The 16940-nt window shown below is 39.6% G+C and overlaps 1 protein-coding gene across 20 annotated transcripts in view; it reads right to left on the bottom strand.

The window, feature by feature from the left end:
• Positions 1 to 16940, bottom strand: part of RALGAPA1 (Ral GTPase activating protein catalytic subunit alpha 1) — a 120966-nt gene that overhangs the window by 58064 nt on the left and 45962 nt on the right. For 10 of the 20 annotated variants that reach the window (XM_033143335.1, XM_033143391.1, XM_033143345.1 and 7 more), the window contains 12 exons: positions 15356 to 16927; positions 13436 to 13578; positions 12905 to 13121; positions 11432 to 11608; positions 10519 to 10671; positions 9734 to 9927; positions 9518 to 9616; positions 9274 to 9429; positions 6561 to 6689; positions 3448 to 3573; positions 2016 to 2074; positions 1381 to 1489 (listed from right to left, as the gene is read on the bottom strand). In XM_033143335.1, the coding sequence (XP_032999226.1) occupies positions 1381 to 1489; positions 2016 to 2074; positions 3448 to 3573; positions 6561 to 6689; positions 9274 to 9429; positions 9518 to 9616; positions 9734 to 9927; positions 10519 to 10671; positions 11432 to 11608; positions 12905 to 13121; positions 13436 to 13578; positions 15356 to 16927 (3134 nt within the window). The remainder of the gene's footprint in view (positions 1 to 1380; positions 1490 to 2015; positions 2075 to 3447; positions 3574 to 6560; positions 6690 to 9273; positions 9430 to 9517; positions 9617 to 9733; positions 9928 to 10518; positions 10672 to 11431; positions 11609 to 12904; positions 13122 to 13435; positions 13579 to 15355; positions 16928 to 16940) is intronic. The other 10 variants (XM_033143463.1, XM_033143472.1, XM_033143478.1 and 7 more) reach the window with 2 other exon arrangements.

Genomic DNA, 16940 nt, shown 5'->3' with positions numbered 1-16940 from the left:
GGGTTCAGCAGAGAGAAGTTAAAGAACTTACTTTCTTGATAACAGTGACTTTTTGTCAACGGTCCCTTTAAAAAAGCCTGATGTTAAAATACTATGCTCTGTTCTATTATAAAGGATTTCTTTTATTAGACACCAATTCAAGCTCCATGTTGGTCCACTGGAGTCAATCCATAGAGCCAGTTTGCCATTCTCTAGCCTAAACTTTCAACAGTGGTTCAGCTTCACCCGTTGCTTAAAAAAATGGTTTGAGCAATAGAGTTTTTCTGTAGCATGGATGAGGTTTTGTAGTCACTTAGAACCCGAGCTATTTTGGAGCGGCACATAACACAGTCTCTAACTGCAGGGGTTGAGAAGAGCAATTAGGATCTTTGTACTAAGGCTTTCAAGGTGGTTGAGAGACAAAAGTTGTGACTTCACACTGTCTAGAGGAAATAAACACTGCCTATACTTTGATAGAGCAGCTTGGTTGGAGTTCAGAAAGTGTTGCTGCATCTGTGTTATAAGCCTGCAATTTGCTTTTGTCCAGTTCAATAGTGTGCGTACTGCACTTGTCAATACAACTGACAAGAAACATAGTATCTGGTATCTATACTCAATTCATGTCTCTCTGCAAGAAAAATAGCCAACTCCAAGAGTCTTTGAATAATGTGTGATCTAGTTTCCAAATAAGAGCCTCAATGTGTGATTCTTCTGAGCACAAAACTGTATTTGTGAACTTGAAGTCTCTGTTAAAAAGAAGGGGGGGGGGAAATGACATCAATTATTTCCTCTTACTCTGAAACATCTAAAAGAAGTGTGCTGTATTAAGGTACTACACTTTATATTTTAAGCATTCATATTTAAAATTACTTTAAATTAAACCATTGCTTTGTAACAGCTATGGGACCTGGGAAATTTGGATAAAAATTGGCAGTTTTAGGTCCACCCCCACCAAGCATGTAAAAGTAATTGGGATGCTTTGGTTGAAAACTATTGTTGGAAAGGGAATTGAAGAGGCTGATGTAGAATCTTACTTATATTCTAATCTTTGGCTGTAATTTTATGCGCATTCACCTGAAAGTAAACCCCACAGAACATGTTGGGAATTACATGTTCTTCTGAGTAAACAAGTGTTACAACGTATGTACCTTGCATATGAATGTGATGTTAATATGCTTTAACACACTTTCACACGGTTCAGCGGGGCTTACTATCAAGTGAGTGTGCACAGGACTGTAACTTTAGTAGTTATGAACAGAAACCAGCCAACGTTTATCTATGTGAGCCCTAGTGCTGCCTAGAGATCCTTCTAGGAAAATGAGAAAAGAAGGCTAGAAAAGGCACAGGGTGCATATGAAACACTGCACAGGGCCCTTTAAATCCTAATGGTTACATGCTTACTTTTAATGATGCACAGATCACATTCAGAGCTTCCTTGATCTGAGGATGATGGGATTCATGCACCAGTTCCTCACATATCCATATGCCAAGGCTACAAAGAGCAACACATCTGCAAAACAATGTTAGATAGCAATGTAAGCACTGACTTTAGCCAAGCTAAAACTAATGTCAAGGGAGTAGAAAACCTGTGGTATATTGAGAGCTTGTTGAGGTAGGACAACAGTGCAACCCTATGGTCATCTAACTGGATGTAAGCTCCACTGAGTTCAATTGAACTTATTCCCAGGTAAGCCTGTTTAGGATTGCAGCCTTAGAGAAGCCATCTCTTAATGTCTAAACTAATATATATGGTGCATGCCACTGCTTTTTCACTGGTTTGCTTCATTAACCATAATCTACTGCTACTTCCTTTTAAAAGGAATTTAAAAGGATTTTAAGAATGCTTATCTATCTCCTTCTCAGATATATTCTCTGGATAACGCATAATGCAGTTGAGCAAAAGCAAATTTGAAAGAAAACCATGATTCAAATTAACACCAAAAGTCAACCCATATTGTGCTATTTAAATAATTTAGCTGAACACACAAATTGACCTATTTGCTCGAGGATCTGCAGTGATCCTTCTTTATTCATACCTTGCCGGTCCAGATGGCTCCTCTCTGGCAGAACTTAATACCGTTTTGATGATCAGTTCCTAAAGCAAGAATGTTCAAAGTCAGTCATCCAAAAACCCCTTAAATTTAAAATAAAGCTTTATTATATGATAGGAAAAGTTCACAGAAAAAGGAGAGTAACAAAACATTCTACACTTGTTCATACTATCATACTATTTGTTCATACTATTTGCTCATACTGTTTCCTCAGAGACAGTATCCAATGGAACAAGGAATCCAAAGTTGTTTCAGCCATACACCCCTGCTGATTGCCTTGAATCATCTAGGTTTGGGTAGCATACCATGCCTAGCTGCACAAACATCCACTCCCTTACAGTGAGGAGCTGCTACTAGCCATTACTTTCTCCAAAAAACAACAACAACAACAAAAAACAAAAAAAACCACCCCAAACACATTGCCACCCAAGTGCTCTGATTAAGTAGAATAGCAATGATGAATGATTTGAACACAAAAATATCTCCTAACAAGAAGAAAAATGACTGAAGCTGCTATCCTATACACACTTACTTGTTCCACTGACCACAACAGCTGCATTTAGACATAATAATAAACAATATCAATACATGAATTGACATTGGGTATGTGCACTTCCCCCTCTTCTCCAAAACAACAGAAAGAAGATCAGAATCCTTTGCTGCTGTTTTTAACTAACCACAGGGCAAATTGTGGTTAGTCTTAAACAATTAACTGAAAGCAACTCTGTCCTGCCCTTGGAGGACCAGTTTCAAAATTGGTGCTGAAGTTCTTCTCCTCATGCTGCCTTCCCAAAGCCAACTGAGCGAGGCCCTGGGCTTCGGGAAGGAGGCACAAAGCTATGGCAGGATCCTAGTGCCTCACTTACCCAGTTTTGGAAAGGCAGTGTGAGGGCTTGGATTGGAAGCGTCAAATGTTGCTGAGGGCCACCGAAAAAGGCCTTGAGGGCTGCATGTGGCCCTCAGGCCGCGCATTGGACTACTCTGCTCTACAGAGAGAATCTGCTCCCAGCATTTGGAACTCCTTATCAAGGAGCTAGTCCCATATTTGATTACTTTTTGCAGGCAAATACATTGTTTATTTAGATATGTCTTTTAGCCCATTAGCTAACATATATGTTGAAACTGGTTCTTTTTGTTGCTTTTACTGATGTTTTTTACCTGCCTTGTTCTTATGGTTGTTGTTTTTAACCAGGCACTATTTTCACTGCATCTGTATTATTATTAGCTGCCTTGACTATGGAAAAGTAGGATGGAAATTCAACAAGCAAACTGATTAATAATAATAATAATAATAATAATAATAATAATAATAGCAGTAAAACAGGCATGTATAGGATTGTGCCAGGAGCTGCTACTCAGCTGAAAACAGCTAAACAAGGGAAAATATATGCAGAATATGCAGCATTTCAAAACCTACCTTAACATCTGTAAACGGAGACACAACAATGTCAGGAGTGCTTGGATGTAGAGCTGGGAGTTCACAATATAAATTGGGAAAGCAAACCAGAGAGCCTAAAAGAACTTGTGCTTCTACTCTTGGTGCCTGAGAAAAAGAGAAAGATACAAACAGATGATAAAGTTTAGTCTTCAACTTGAAATGAAATGTTTTAAGCACAGGTCTCTTGGGGTATTGCAGTCATGAAGGGGCAACGTGAGTGGGAAAAGAGCCATGTAGCCCTGGCAGGATTTTAAATTACACAAGAAGCCCCTACAACTAGAAAAGGCTTCCTGCTGCAGAATGTACACTGGGGTTGAGAGGGCTGGCCAGAGCCATGAGCCATGAGCCATGAGCCAGTGGGATGGGGTAAAGCCCTGTTCTACTTGTATTGCCCCTTCAATCACCCAAGGACCAGAATGATGATGAGCTACTTGCAGTGCTTCGTCGGCTCATATGCTGGTGATGTGTTTGACCTGCTGGGGAGGTTTCAGAGTTATTTTTTTTTTTTTGAGAATGCAATTGCACTGGGGCTGCCTTCAGGTATTACAGCTTATTGTTATTTGTTAGCTATTCAGTTTGATAGTTACCGGTACCTTATGCATAGCAGTTTCTAGGTAATTTAGAACCAAGTTAAAAGCATGGTTCTTTTAAAAACAACACAATAGCACCATTTTCTTACATTCATCCCTTATGCTTGCCTTTCACAGACCTTCCCTCTTTTATTATTATTATTTATTCAATTTATACACCGGCCTATACCCGGAGGTCTCAGGGCAGTTTTTGTTGTTTGAAACCCTTACCTCTCCCTTTTCTATCTTCATGAAATATTTAAATTTAAATTACATGCTCCCTAAGGCAAAGGAGCACAGTGTAAGGCAGGCACATTTGCAAGCAATTGGATGTATAAAATACTGTGTCAGGAATGAAAACAACCTGTACATTATCTAATATACAGCTTTTTAATAATACACTTTTTAGTAAATAAATATAATATGCTAAGTTGCATTTAAGGTGACAAACTCCCTACTAAGAGAGACTTTAATTGGTAAACTTTGTATACAACATCATAGTAATGTGTGTGTGTGTGTGTACGTGTTAGTTATATAACTCATGGCTATATATAAAATTAAGCTGTATATAAATGGACTGTTGGACTCACCCATATGGTGTTTTTAGCTAGTGTCCATCCATTAGGTGGGATCTAGCACCACCTCATGGCTAAAGGTGAGTGGGATAGCAAGAGTGGAAAAAAGACTCACAGAGCCCAGGAAGTGAAGTGGCAGGTGGGGAGACAAGAAAGAAAATAGACCTCCTTCCCTCTTTTTAATTATAGAAAAGGAAGGCTAAATACAGACATCCCCCCATATGTTCTACTCATGTGCAACTACATATATGCTCATGTGCAACTACAAGAATGCCAGGAAATGGCGGGAGAGAGCCCAAAGAGGATGTCAATGAGGGCGGAGGAAGTCCCAAAGAGATTGAAGGCACAGTAGGGATTTGTTTAGGCTGTCCAGCCTCCCCACCTAACAGCTGACACATAGGGTAGCACAGCAGCTGCCACTTTTCTGCATGGCCTCCAGCTGGCCCCAAAACTTCAACTCTAGTTGAAAAAAATAGTTGTGTGGAGAAGCAGCAGGGAAAAAAATAGGTGTTTGGAGGCTTTTTAGAGGAAGCTCCCCACTTTAGGCAATTTAACTTATGCGCATGGGGCCCTGGAATATAACCCCCACATAAATGGGGGGACGTCTGTCCTGGAGACCAAAAGGAAAAACACTCATAGTGAACACAAGAAAAAATCCAAAAGGAGACCTAAGACCACAAATCCATCTCAGACAAAGGCACAAAATTGACAGGAGTCAGCACTGGAAGGGGTTGTATATGCCTTGATGTGAGTTGCATATCCTGTTTCTGGATGCTAGCTGGTGCTAGATCCTACCTGATGGATGGATGGACACCTACAGAAAATCTAATAGGAATTGCTGAATATAATTAACCTGGGCAACAGCTTAGGAGCAGGCTATCTGAGAGAGCACTTCCTTCTGTACAAACCAGCCCAGTCATACAACAAAAGGAGGGCCTTCTCTGTGGTGGCCCTCCCACTGTGGAATGACCTCCTAGAGATATGTCAGGCATCTATGGTGCAGGAGTTTCATCGGCGGCAAAAACTTACTTCTTCACACCAGCGTTTCAAGGCACCAAACCTTAGTACTGACTTTAGTGAACTCTGATATATCAAATGCCAACAGTGCACTTCAGCTCTCTATATTGGACAAACAGGCCAAACCCTACACCAAAGGATAAATGGACATATATCTGATATCAGGAATCACAAGACAGAGAAACCAGTAGGAGAACACTTCAGTCTACCAGGACATTCTATACAAGATCTCAAAGTAGCTGTCTTACTACAAAAGAATTTCAAAAATAGACTGGAAAGAGAAGTTGCTGAATTGCAACTCATTACCAAACTTAAAACCATGGAGACCTGGTCTGAACAAAGACATTGGATTCTTATCTCATTATACATGACAAAGCTATCTCAGTGTATCTGAAGAAGTGTGCATGCACACGAAAGCTCATACCAAGAACAAACTCAGTTGGTCTCTAAGGTGCTACTGGAAAGAATTTCCTATTTTGTTTCGACTATGGCAGACCAACACGGCTACCCACCTGTAACTAAAGCTATCTTTAGCCATCTCACCCCTTGCCTTTTCCTGTAAGACCAATTGCAGTCGTTAACAGTCGTCAACAGGTTTTCCACACCTATCAGCCAATCACCCAATCCCACCACCCTTCTGAGTAATACCCCTCCCCACTCTCTCACTATATATAAGGGTCTGGTGACTTCTGTTTCTGAAGAAGTATCTGAAGAAGTGTGCATGCACACGAAAGCTCATACCAAGAACAAACTCAGTTGGTCTCTAAGGTGCTACTGGAAGGAATTTTTTTTTTTTTTGTTCTGGTATATATTTTATTGTTACTTTGTTGTACTGGTTTATTTTGTAAACTGTATTGCTATTTTTCACAATGAAATGTGGTCTATAAATAATTTTAAACAGCAGTAATAATTTTTGTTAAAAGAAACTCACATTGAGAAAAGAGGATGCCGCCACTCTACCAGCTGCGACAATGAAGTCCATGATCAGCATGGTAGCACCAGGCAAACCAAGTGAAAAAAACTGAGGAGAACAGTGCTTGATGATTGTATTGACGATATCCTTGGAGGAAAAGAGGCACAGAACTGTTTTAACAGACAGATCACTTGCAACTTCCATAATGGACACTTGTTAATTACAAAGACTAACGAAAGGGCAAAATAAATAGTATGAAACCCTGTTTTGAGAATGTCAATGGCAGCATTTGGAGATTGGGATAACCTATGGTTTATTCTGATGGGAATAAGTCACAGCAAATATTGGGTTTCCATGCCCCCACTTTTCCCCTTTGGTGTGGTTGCAGAGAGATTAGAAGCTGTTTGCTTCTGTTTTGAATTAATCACAGTTTAGTATGTTGTCTCCATCCTAAACTGTTTACATGGTATAGGTATGAAGGAGTTTATTTGAAACAAACCAGTGTTAAGATTTAGTCACAGGTTGTTGGGTTGGGATGAAACAAGCTGTGTTCAACTAAAAACAAGCAAAAGCTTCCTTCAGGAACAGGAAGGGTTTGTGTGCTACACAAGCCCAAGGCTTGCCTAGGCTCATATCCTTAACGATAAACAATGGAGGAAATCATCATGATGTCCAAGTGCAGCTAGGGAGTCAAACTGAACCTGAATGAATAATAATCTCTGAACCATAATAAAACTATTATCCAAATCTAGCCACATTTCTTCATAGGATTTGCAGCTACATTGGAACTTATCAAGATGTGAACATTCTGTCAAAATAATTTATTCACAATTTTTTTCAAGAAAAGTAGGGTTACTGCTCTTGGTATCATTTTTTATTAAGTTGTATAGTTCTCTTCAGTGCCAGGTGAAGTCCATTTTATTTCTCCAGGCTTTCTAAGTCTTAAAATTTCAATCTTAAATGTTTACTTCAATTGAGAACTTCTGTACTGCTGTTGTTCCCAGTGTTAGAAACTGAGATATGAAAGCTAGGAGCTAAATGGCACCTTAAACCTATGTTATGGGCGCTTTTTTATAACAAGAATACAAAGCTGAAAATGAATGTATTGCAGCTAAAATATGATGTTCATTTTTCACATGGTCGAGTCATTCCCCTGCCCACTTCCCTAATATTCTTAAGTGGGTCTCTTCTCCAGTCTTCAGAGAGTAGCTGGAAGTGGGGAGGCAGAAAAAGTCCTCCTTTCCCTTCCACTCTGCAGTTTTAATCTGAAATCTTACGTGCAGTACTGCATGCAGAACTCAGAAACTGCTCACGCTAATGAAATTCCCTTTCACAAAATGTGTCTAGGACATTGGGAGTTTCAAACACTGGTTGTTCCTAGTTGTTGGCATTAAATCAGGATTTATTCTGCTACTGCTTTTATTGTGCTTTAAATCTGGTGCTCATGTTTTACTATACTTTTACATTTTACTGTCTTTTTTAGTGTTAATTGCCCAGAGAACTTTTTTTATTAGGTGGTTTTCACAAATGTGCATAATGGGAATAAAACTCAAATTTGTCTTGAGGGTGCAAAATGATTAGTCAGAAATGCCTCCAAGTTAGAACTGACCATCAGAGAAAGAAGAAAATGAAACACAGTAAAAAGCAGTACAAAATATTTAACAAATGGGAGTAGAGTTTCCTTCTAAAGTATCTGCTAACTCAAAGACAAGATGAGTAAGATTACTGGAACCAATGTCTCCTTATTTGCCAATGACCCTTAGATTTCTGGGAAGGTATCTTATTCAGCAGTATGACAGATTCTTGGCAATTATACCCAAAAGGCATAGCTTTACCAGAACTATTATAAATTGGTAATTAGGTTGTTTTGCACGGAGTTGAAACTGTGAGTATGAGACAAAATCTTGCAGTGTATTGCATGAATTGTCACTTAAGTTACGGTAAGACTGCCTATATTCAGACTTGCAGAACAAAGACTGGGCTAGTTCTCATGAACAGCATATGAGGTGGCAATCCTGTGTATAGGCTCTACTACTTTAGACTGTAGGTGTTACTCTTATGATTGGTTTCTAATTATTTCTGGAGCATTCAATCACAAAGAAAACGAGATGTCAATTAAAACAGAAATTTAGAACATTTCACCCTGATAGTTCATTGGTTTGTTTGTTTTTTGAGTGAAAGGAGTCCAAAAGAGTGCAGCTCAAACACAGATCTACCATGTCATTTTCTGTTTGCAAGAGCTAAGCCTCTGTCTCTAAAAAGCAATCGTTTTCAAAATATTCTTCAAAAAATCCTATGCTTTCCTTGGAAGCTTATCAATGAAGAGATCAGAAGTGGCAGGCAAGGGTCCTGAAATGCAGCTTGCTCAACACTAGTGATCTTTCCCTGAAACATGTAGCTACAAGAATTAGTTGGGTGCATTCTAAGTTTACTCAAGAAAGGCCCAGCCAGTAGCCTGATACTATGTACCCTATAACACTCCCCAGCTTCTTGTACAACACACAGAGTTTTCTTGCCAGTGGCAAGAAGCATGTAGAAATGGTTCCCCGATATTAGAAAGTTTGAAAACCACTTCTTTAAAACACAATTTACAATGAATAAAAAACTCCAAGTGAGGATTACGTTTGCAAATTCTCAAAGGCATACTCCGCAACACGCTTTTAATTTTCTGGGTTCACGATTGCTCATAAACGCACTTCAGAATAAAGTTTAAATTATTGAGGTCCCTTACCTGATCAACGTGAAGTAGTCCACAGTGCATTATATTGTAGAAATGAGTTAAAAAGTCCCTGTTTGGAGAAACGTCTTGTCTCCGCTTCATTGTATTACATATGAGTTTATAAGCATGTAACTTGCCTTGTTTGTACTTATCACTCAACATGGTTGCCTAATATTAAAGAATGAAGCCACAATGTTAACACTTTCATACGCTACCCCAATTTTCATTTTCACAGAATTGGCTACACTGTGTTTACCTTGAATAGCCATGGAGTCAGAATTCGCAATGGAGGAATTAGAACTGGTGGAGAAGGTGATGTCATGTTATCAGCTGAAATGCCAAGATTGTCTCTAATCTGAAATTATTTAGAAATACAATGCAAATTTGTGTGAAGATGAATTTGCTGCTTCAATTCTACCTTAAAATACTTTTTTTAGGCTGAGCGGCTAAAAATATTCAGTTCTCCAAATACCTTAGCAAGATTTTGCCAGAGTTCACAAAGGTAATCAAAAACTTGAGCATGTATTTCAGGGTCCATAATGGAATTGACATCTCCTAAAATTCCTAGCATTCGTCTCCACATTACAGTAGCTACATCTGCATGCCACCCAGTAACGGTTCCTCCTGCCATCACACTGCAGCATTCAGATGGAAAATCACTAGTTTCTGTAACAGAAGGAAAAACAAACAAAACTTCAGGCCAACTATTATTTGGAGGTAGATTAAGAAGTTAAGGGGAAAAGTGATGTGAGGTGTGCAAGAACTTCCATTTGTGCAAAGGGCTTTCCTCCTTCCTCATGGCCCACTGGCTCTAAAGGGGTCAGGAAAAACCCCAGAGAACCACATGTGGGGAAGGAGGCGGAATCATTCTGTCTGGCAAGCTGAAATGCTTGTGTTGACAGAATGACCACAACAGCAAGATGTTGAATTCCTCCCAAGAAAAACCCATTAATATGTTGCATCAAAATATATGATAGCCAGGTAGAACAGAGCAGATATGGTCCCTCAATCTCCTGCTGTGCCACATTTACCCAGTTTATTTAATGTATAAATAGTCCATGCTCTTGCTTTAATCAAGCAGAAGAAATGTTTACTTTCTCCCAAGAGTTAAAAACGTAATTAGTAGGACAAATTTAATGAACGGCAAACAGAAAACAAAAGTACTGTTCTCTGAGACTGCCCAATTCTGAAAATCGTGAGCACTGTATAGGAAATGAAATAAAAGCTATTCTTTAAGTTTTCTATCGAAGATATTGCCTAGGTCATCTGGTGTCTGTAAAACAGAGTGGTGGAGCTTCTCATCCAGCTGTAGATCTTTCTGTTCGTTGTGATCTGCACTCAGAGTGGCAGGTGATGGTGTCTGCGACCGTGATCCAAGAGCAGACTGGATTGGTGATGCGCTTTCAGAACCTACAAATGACATTTTAGCTATCAGAATAAAAAATGCATTTACTCATCCTTCATTCTGATTTGCAAGTAGCACACAAAGCTCAACAACGGCACAACAAACACACATCTAAAAATATGTTATTAGTAGCACTTTGGACACCTATACAGTCAAATTTAAGTTGCGGGTACTGGTAAATTCGTAATTTTATTTGTTATAGGAATGATTTCCAAATATCTTATGTATCAAAAGTGGGGCCAGCAACAAAATATCCAGCCCCTGGATGCTTACTATATGTTGTTAAGGTCTTCAGCAGACTGATTTCCTGCTCAACTTTGGGGAAATTTAAAAGCTGCTTGATGGTTTATAGGGGTGACAGATGAAGACAGAAAAAGGTTAGTATGGATGTAGTTTTGCCATGTGCAGACCTCTGGATCATGGCTACAAACTACTTGATATGAAGAGGTCTATTATTCCAGAAAACAATACTCTCGGATTAAAAAAAAAAATCCATTTAACTGGCAAAATATACCCCATAAATTATATTATTCAGATCAACTTTATAGACTATACTTTTCACAATTTCTAAGAGGAAGGCTGTAAAAATGAATGTCTTTAAGTTGCTGAAGGTACCCCAACTCGTCTTATTGCTGCCACAGAATAAAATGGCTAATCCTCTAGAAATGAGTTAAATACTCAGAAATTTCACTCCTCTGCTTTGCAGCAGAGGAATAACCCAGTCAGATGGACAGGATACAAATAATACATTATTATTATTATTACCTGTAATAGTTGCTGCTTCAGCAGATAGTGGTTGTTGATTGAGACTGCTGGTCTCAGAATCAATATGGAGTGTAGTTAGACTAGCAACTTCCTGTTCTTCAGCACTTTGCTGAGGTCCAGAACCTGCATCAGACTCTGCAGAAGTTGTTGTGCCACCTTCAGGGCCAAAGCTGAAATCTACAGAGAGAAATATATACATATCTGAATGGCCTAACTAAAAGCATAAAGGTAATGGGACCCCTGACTGTTAAGTCCAGTTGTGGACGACTCTGGGGTTGCGGCGCTCATCTTGCTTTACTGGCCGAGGGAGCCAACGTTTGTTCGCAGACAGTTTTTCTGGTTCATGTGGCGAGCATGACTAAGCTGCTTCTGGCGAAACCAGAGCAGCGCACGGAAATGCTGTTTACCTTCCCACCATAGCGGTACCTATTTATCTACTTGCACTTTGACGTGCTTTCGAACTGCTAGGTTGGCAGGAGCAGGGACCGAGCAACGGGAGCTCACCCCATCGCGGGGATTCGAACTGCCGACCCTTTGATCGGCAAGCCCCAGGCTCTGTGGTTTAGACCGCAGCACCACCCGCGTCCCATAGGGCTTTCCTACAAAGGGCATTCTTGCTACCTTTCATCTTGTGTTTAATGCAAGTGTGTTGTGCAATCATGTGCAGATTATGACTAAACAATGAGACAGAAGAAATTCTGAAGAAAAAGTTTCTCCGTCCTAGAAAATAATAATCTTCTTCTTTGCAAATGCTTTGGCAGCATGCATCACACACCCTCTTGAGAGGCTTTTATCTGTGTGTGCAAAAATAATATGATCAGGGTTTAGCCACCAACTGGGGGTGAACTGTTGTTGAAAAGGAATAAGCAGCTACTGGACAGGCCTAGACAGGAATCTCAACCAGCGAATCAAGTTGATGCAAGCTATTATGGGCCTTTGTAGCTTTACTAGGTATATAGTCTAAAGTGCTAAAGAGCTCTTGTTCTGCCTGTCCTAAAACAGGGAGATTTTCCCCACAGCCACATCAAAGATCAATTATGAAGGTCTGGATCTGCTAAACTAAACGCAATGAGCTCTTGTTGATGATGCACCCAAGTTGTTGTAGGAAGAACAGTGTAAGTGACATACTCATGACCCTGAGGAAACCAACACAGTGGAAAAGAAGGATTGCAAAGTTGAGAAGTTCCTTCCCCACCGGCGTGCGTATAGTGCCAGGGTTGCTAGAAGGTTGTACTGTTGTCTATTGTTTCTTTCACGGATCTAGATCTACAAAAATACCTGCTCCCAAAGTTGTGTGCTCTTATAAAATGGTGATAAGCCAAACACATTCCTTGTGGATTTTGCTCCAGATCACTTACAGAACCTGTGCACGTTCACTCTTCTCAATTTTTCTGCATAAAGCTGTCTATTACAAAAAAAAAATGTAGAGGAGGCATTATGATTTTAGGGAAAGCTGGATGCGAGAATACTTGCTTTCAAATTTCTGGCCGTCATACTGGAAGGCGCTGAAGGAGTCAGAATGGCTGTCGGAACTGACAAGGTCACTGCTGCCTGCACTCGCAGGAGACGTCCACTCAGAAGGCACACCTGGGTCATCTGCAGGACGCATTTGGCTCTGCTTGTTCAGTATATCGGGAAGGTCTTTTGGAACTTCTAAACTTCCTGGACTGCTCCCTCTTCTGGTCACATTCTAATTGAAGAAATATTATAATTGAAGAAATAGTTTTAGAAAACACTTTTAAAGCCAGAAAGGATTTTCATGTTTGCTATTTCAGAGACAATGGCTGTACAAAACTAAATGATCCAGCTACTACCGATTTTTAAGTCCAGCTCCGTTTCCATAAAATAACATTTACTGCAGCCATTTTCATTTGAGGTTATCAAACTAACAAACCACTATTAACATTTTTACAGTCATAATTAACTGGTGATCTTGTTAATCTAATGCTTAGCATTAGAATTATATCTTATATTTCAGGACAAAAGAAAATTGCAAAAGCTTACCAGAGCACTACCACTGCGCAGTCTTTCAGCTATAAACTCATCCATGAGGTCAGGAATATTTGCATTACTACTGCCATTATCACTACCAAGAGGGTTCTGCTTTGGGCTCATATCCTCTCTATTGGCTAAAAGTAAATGAATGACTGTATATAGTAAAGAACAGTTTCAATAACAAAATATTTTTTAAAAGCACAGAAATAAACCAGTAAATACAAAATAATGTCATGCAGTTAAAAATACCTTCTCCCATAAAATAAATTTAGTTTTAGGAATTAGTAAGTCTACCCTCACCCTTCAACGCCCCCCACCCCTACCCATCACCACTGAGCAGGTGTTAGTCAATTTCCAGTGTGACCTTTAAAAGAGCAAGAAAGCTTACAGATAAGCACTACTTAAAAGTTGTTAATGCTTGCTTTTAAGCACACATTCTTCATTCCTCCATATCACCAGATGCATAACCCCCCCAAAAAAAACTCTGCGGGTGTATGCTAATGAGAAACATATAAGTAGAATGTACCAATGAATTATGTTTCAATGCAGTACTGTAGACACAGAGTACACTTAAATAAATTAATAAACAATGAAAGATGACATGATTCAAAAATTAACAAAAGACTTAAAATGGTCAGTGGTTTATGATCAATATTGCACAGAATTACACTGTTTTTAATTCTGTTACACTATTGTGTTATTTTACCCTGAAGGTTTTATTTTTCGTTTATCTTTTTTTTTTTTGAGAAAGTGTTATCCCCTCAAAAGACTGCAAAGCAACCGTACTGTTAATCTGAGGTATAACATGGGTCTTGATATTAAAATCTTGAAGTATTAAATTTCAAAATTTCGTTCTATATACTCCTAGAATCCAGACTGCACATTGCTTTTAAAGAGAAACTTTTACTAAATAGCATATTGAAACAAATTAGCCGGAAATAATCTACATTACTACCCAGTCTACTGTGATATGCTTACAAAGACTGCCCTCAGATGGCATTAACATCTCAATGCAGGATGCATTACAGAGCATTCTGTTAATCATGCCAGCATACAATGTAAAAAAAAAAAAGCGCAAAAAACCTACCTCACTGCTGAAAGTTAATTTATTGTTCTTTTAAATGTTACTGAACACATGAACTAAGATGGTGATATTAGAATGACAGCCAGCCTTGCCCATTTTGGTTAACACATAGAGGCTCACAGTTAGCTCAAGGAGAACTATCATGGTACCTTTATGCACTTCCATGACCCCAGGGGGGAGGGAAAGCAGTGATAGATGTCGCTAGGAAGTCAGTGCATTCATTCCAGTGAATGCACACACAAAGCACTGAAGCGTATTTTGAAATAGCTCAAATAAAAATGACAAAAATCCACACCAGATTGTTTTAAGAAGATAGCCCAAACATGAAATTTTGAAACCTACTTCAAAATTTTCTTGTCTCATTTTCAGGAGGAGGAGGAAGAAAAATTAACTGAACCTACAATTGGCTCAACTGCAATAACTGATCACTAGGAAGATAAATTGTAGATATCAAAACCATTTTTTCCTATTAGACAGCATACAAATGCCAAATATATATTGAAGACTGGCTTTCAAGGCTTGCCAGAAGTATATGATAAAGACAGGATCTATTGGTAGGTCATTTACTATCTCTTCCTCTTCCCTACTCTTAAAGTGTTCAGCAGCAAAGTGGTTCACTATTATTTTTTTAAAAGGATAATTAGTAATTTAACATTTATCAAAGTAACTTATGCTTGAGGGGGGGGGGGAATTCAGCTGGCCATATGCGCATGCAAAACCAAACAGGAAAAGCACTGATCATCCCAAAGCCTTTTGATTTGCTTTATAAGAGCTTGCTTCAGGTGCATCAAGCCAAACTGGTGCTGCCTTTCTCCTATTGTGCTCCGCACACTGTTAGTGCTCACCTGCAGCTTTCTTTCCAAAATAGCCCATTACATGACTGTACAGATCCCTCAGTGGAGCCTCTGCTGGCACTCTGCTCTGCCTCTGTGGGGAAACATTTGCCTTCGGCTTCGAAAGAGCATGTACAACAGATTTATAAACACCACCCAGGGAGCCCTGCTGTTGTCCCGACTCCTGACTCGATGGCTTAGGTGGGCTACGGTTTGACATTTGATTTATTCCAACACTTTCCTTCTGCAACATGAATGCTGGAACATCTCCTGATTCTTTAATTTGCCTACTATAAGCAGAAGTTGTACTGGCTGCATCTAGAGGCCTATATATTCCGGGTTTGACCAGCACAGCCATTGTGGATGAGCTGCTGCTTGTGTTGCTGCTGCTGCTGCTGCTACTGCTGCTGTTGCTACTGCTCCCGCTACTGAAACCACTGAGTTTACGAAGTCTTGCTTTCCAGGGGGCCTCTTTGTTTTCTAGAGGATTATAAAACTGAACTGATTCAGTAGATGGCCTAAAAGTAACATGGACACTGTTTCGCTTTTTAGCTGCTATTTTCATTATTTTAGCCTTATGGGTTACCGTTTCAGATATGCTTCTCTTAGTTGGTGACAGTTTGCTCATGCCAGTAATGTGAAGCATTTCAGGGTTAACTAAGGCTTTATGTGGCATTTTCTTTGCATGCATAACACTTGTGTTGGTTATTTTTTCATTAAAGAGGGCACTTCTATGCTTTTCAGCTAACACTGCTTCCACAGATACATCTACATCAGTGGCAATTTGTCTGAACAAATACCTCTTCGTTTCCTTTTCTCTAGGGCTACTTGACCTGGGATCAGGCAGATTTTGGATGGGCTTATCAATGTTTAAATGTTTAGCTTTATCAGCTTGGCTTCCTGTAGAACTGTCTACTTGTGTAGGTGCAATATTACTTATAAAGCCACTTTGGTTTTGCTCCAATTGCAGTTCTGCATTATCGGCACTTTCTGCAACAGTGGTCCTACTTGCACATGTAACAGTCTGGTCTGTATGCTCTACTCCATCCAATGGCAATTTAGCATTCCTACTTATTTCTGCATCGACTTCATGAGAAGAAGGCTCATGCTTATCTATCTCAACACTACTGCAAAGTTCTTCGTTTTCCTTAAGATATTCTCTCAGAGAGGAAAGAAGATCATCTTCACCTTCAAGGTCAACATACTGGTTTTGTTCAAAGGCTGTATCTGCAAGTTCTACTGGGCCTACCAAATGACAGAGATGGTCATAAATACTATCCCCAACTTCCAGAGAGGACTCTCTGCTATTTGTATCAGTAACGTGACTTTCAGTGGATCTACATATTGAAGAGGCCTCTGTGGAACTCTGTAAGCTTGGAGCATGATGGGATGAATCGTCAATGACAGGAACTGCACCTTTGACTCGCTCAACTGTGAATGGTTCCAGGATGTCAGATGTGCTGCTACTTCGTGGAAGTGTCTGCTCCTCATTCAATGCATCAAAAACTTCACTGGGTGTTTCCTCACTCTGTGAAAAATGTCTGACGCGAGGTGGACGTGGGAGGATTTGAGCATCATCCATGTCTGTAGAAAAAGT

The sequence above is a fragment of the Lacerta agilis genome, chromosome 1 (assembly GCF_009819535.1).
Source record: "Lacerta agilis isolate rLacAgi1 chromosome 1, rLacAgi1.pri, whole genome shotgun sequence".
In the NCBI taxonomy this organism is placed as follows: Eukaryota; Metazoa; Chordata; class Lepidosauria; order Squamata; family Lacertidae; genus Lacerta; species Lacerta agilis.
The sequence above is the reverse complement of the archived record's forward strand: the minus strand, read 5'-3'. Positions and strand labels throughout refer to the sequence as shown.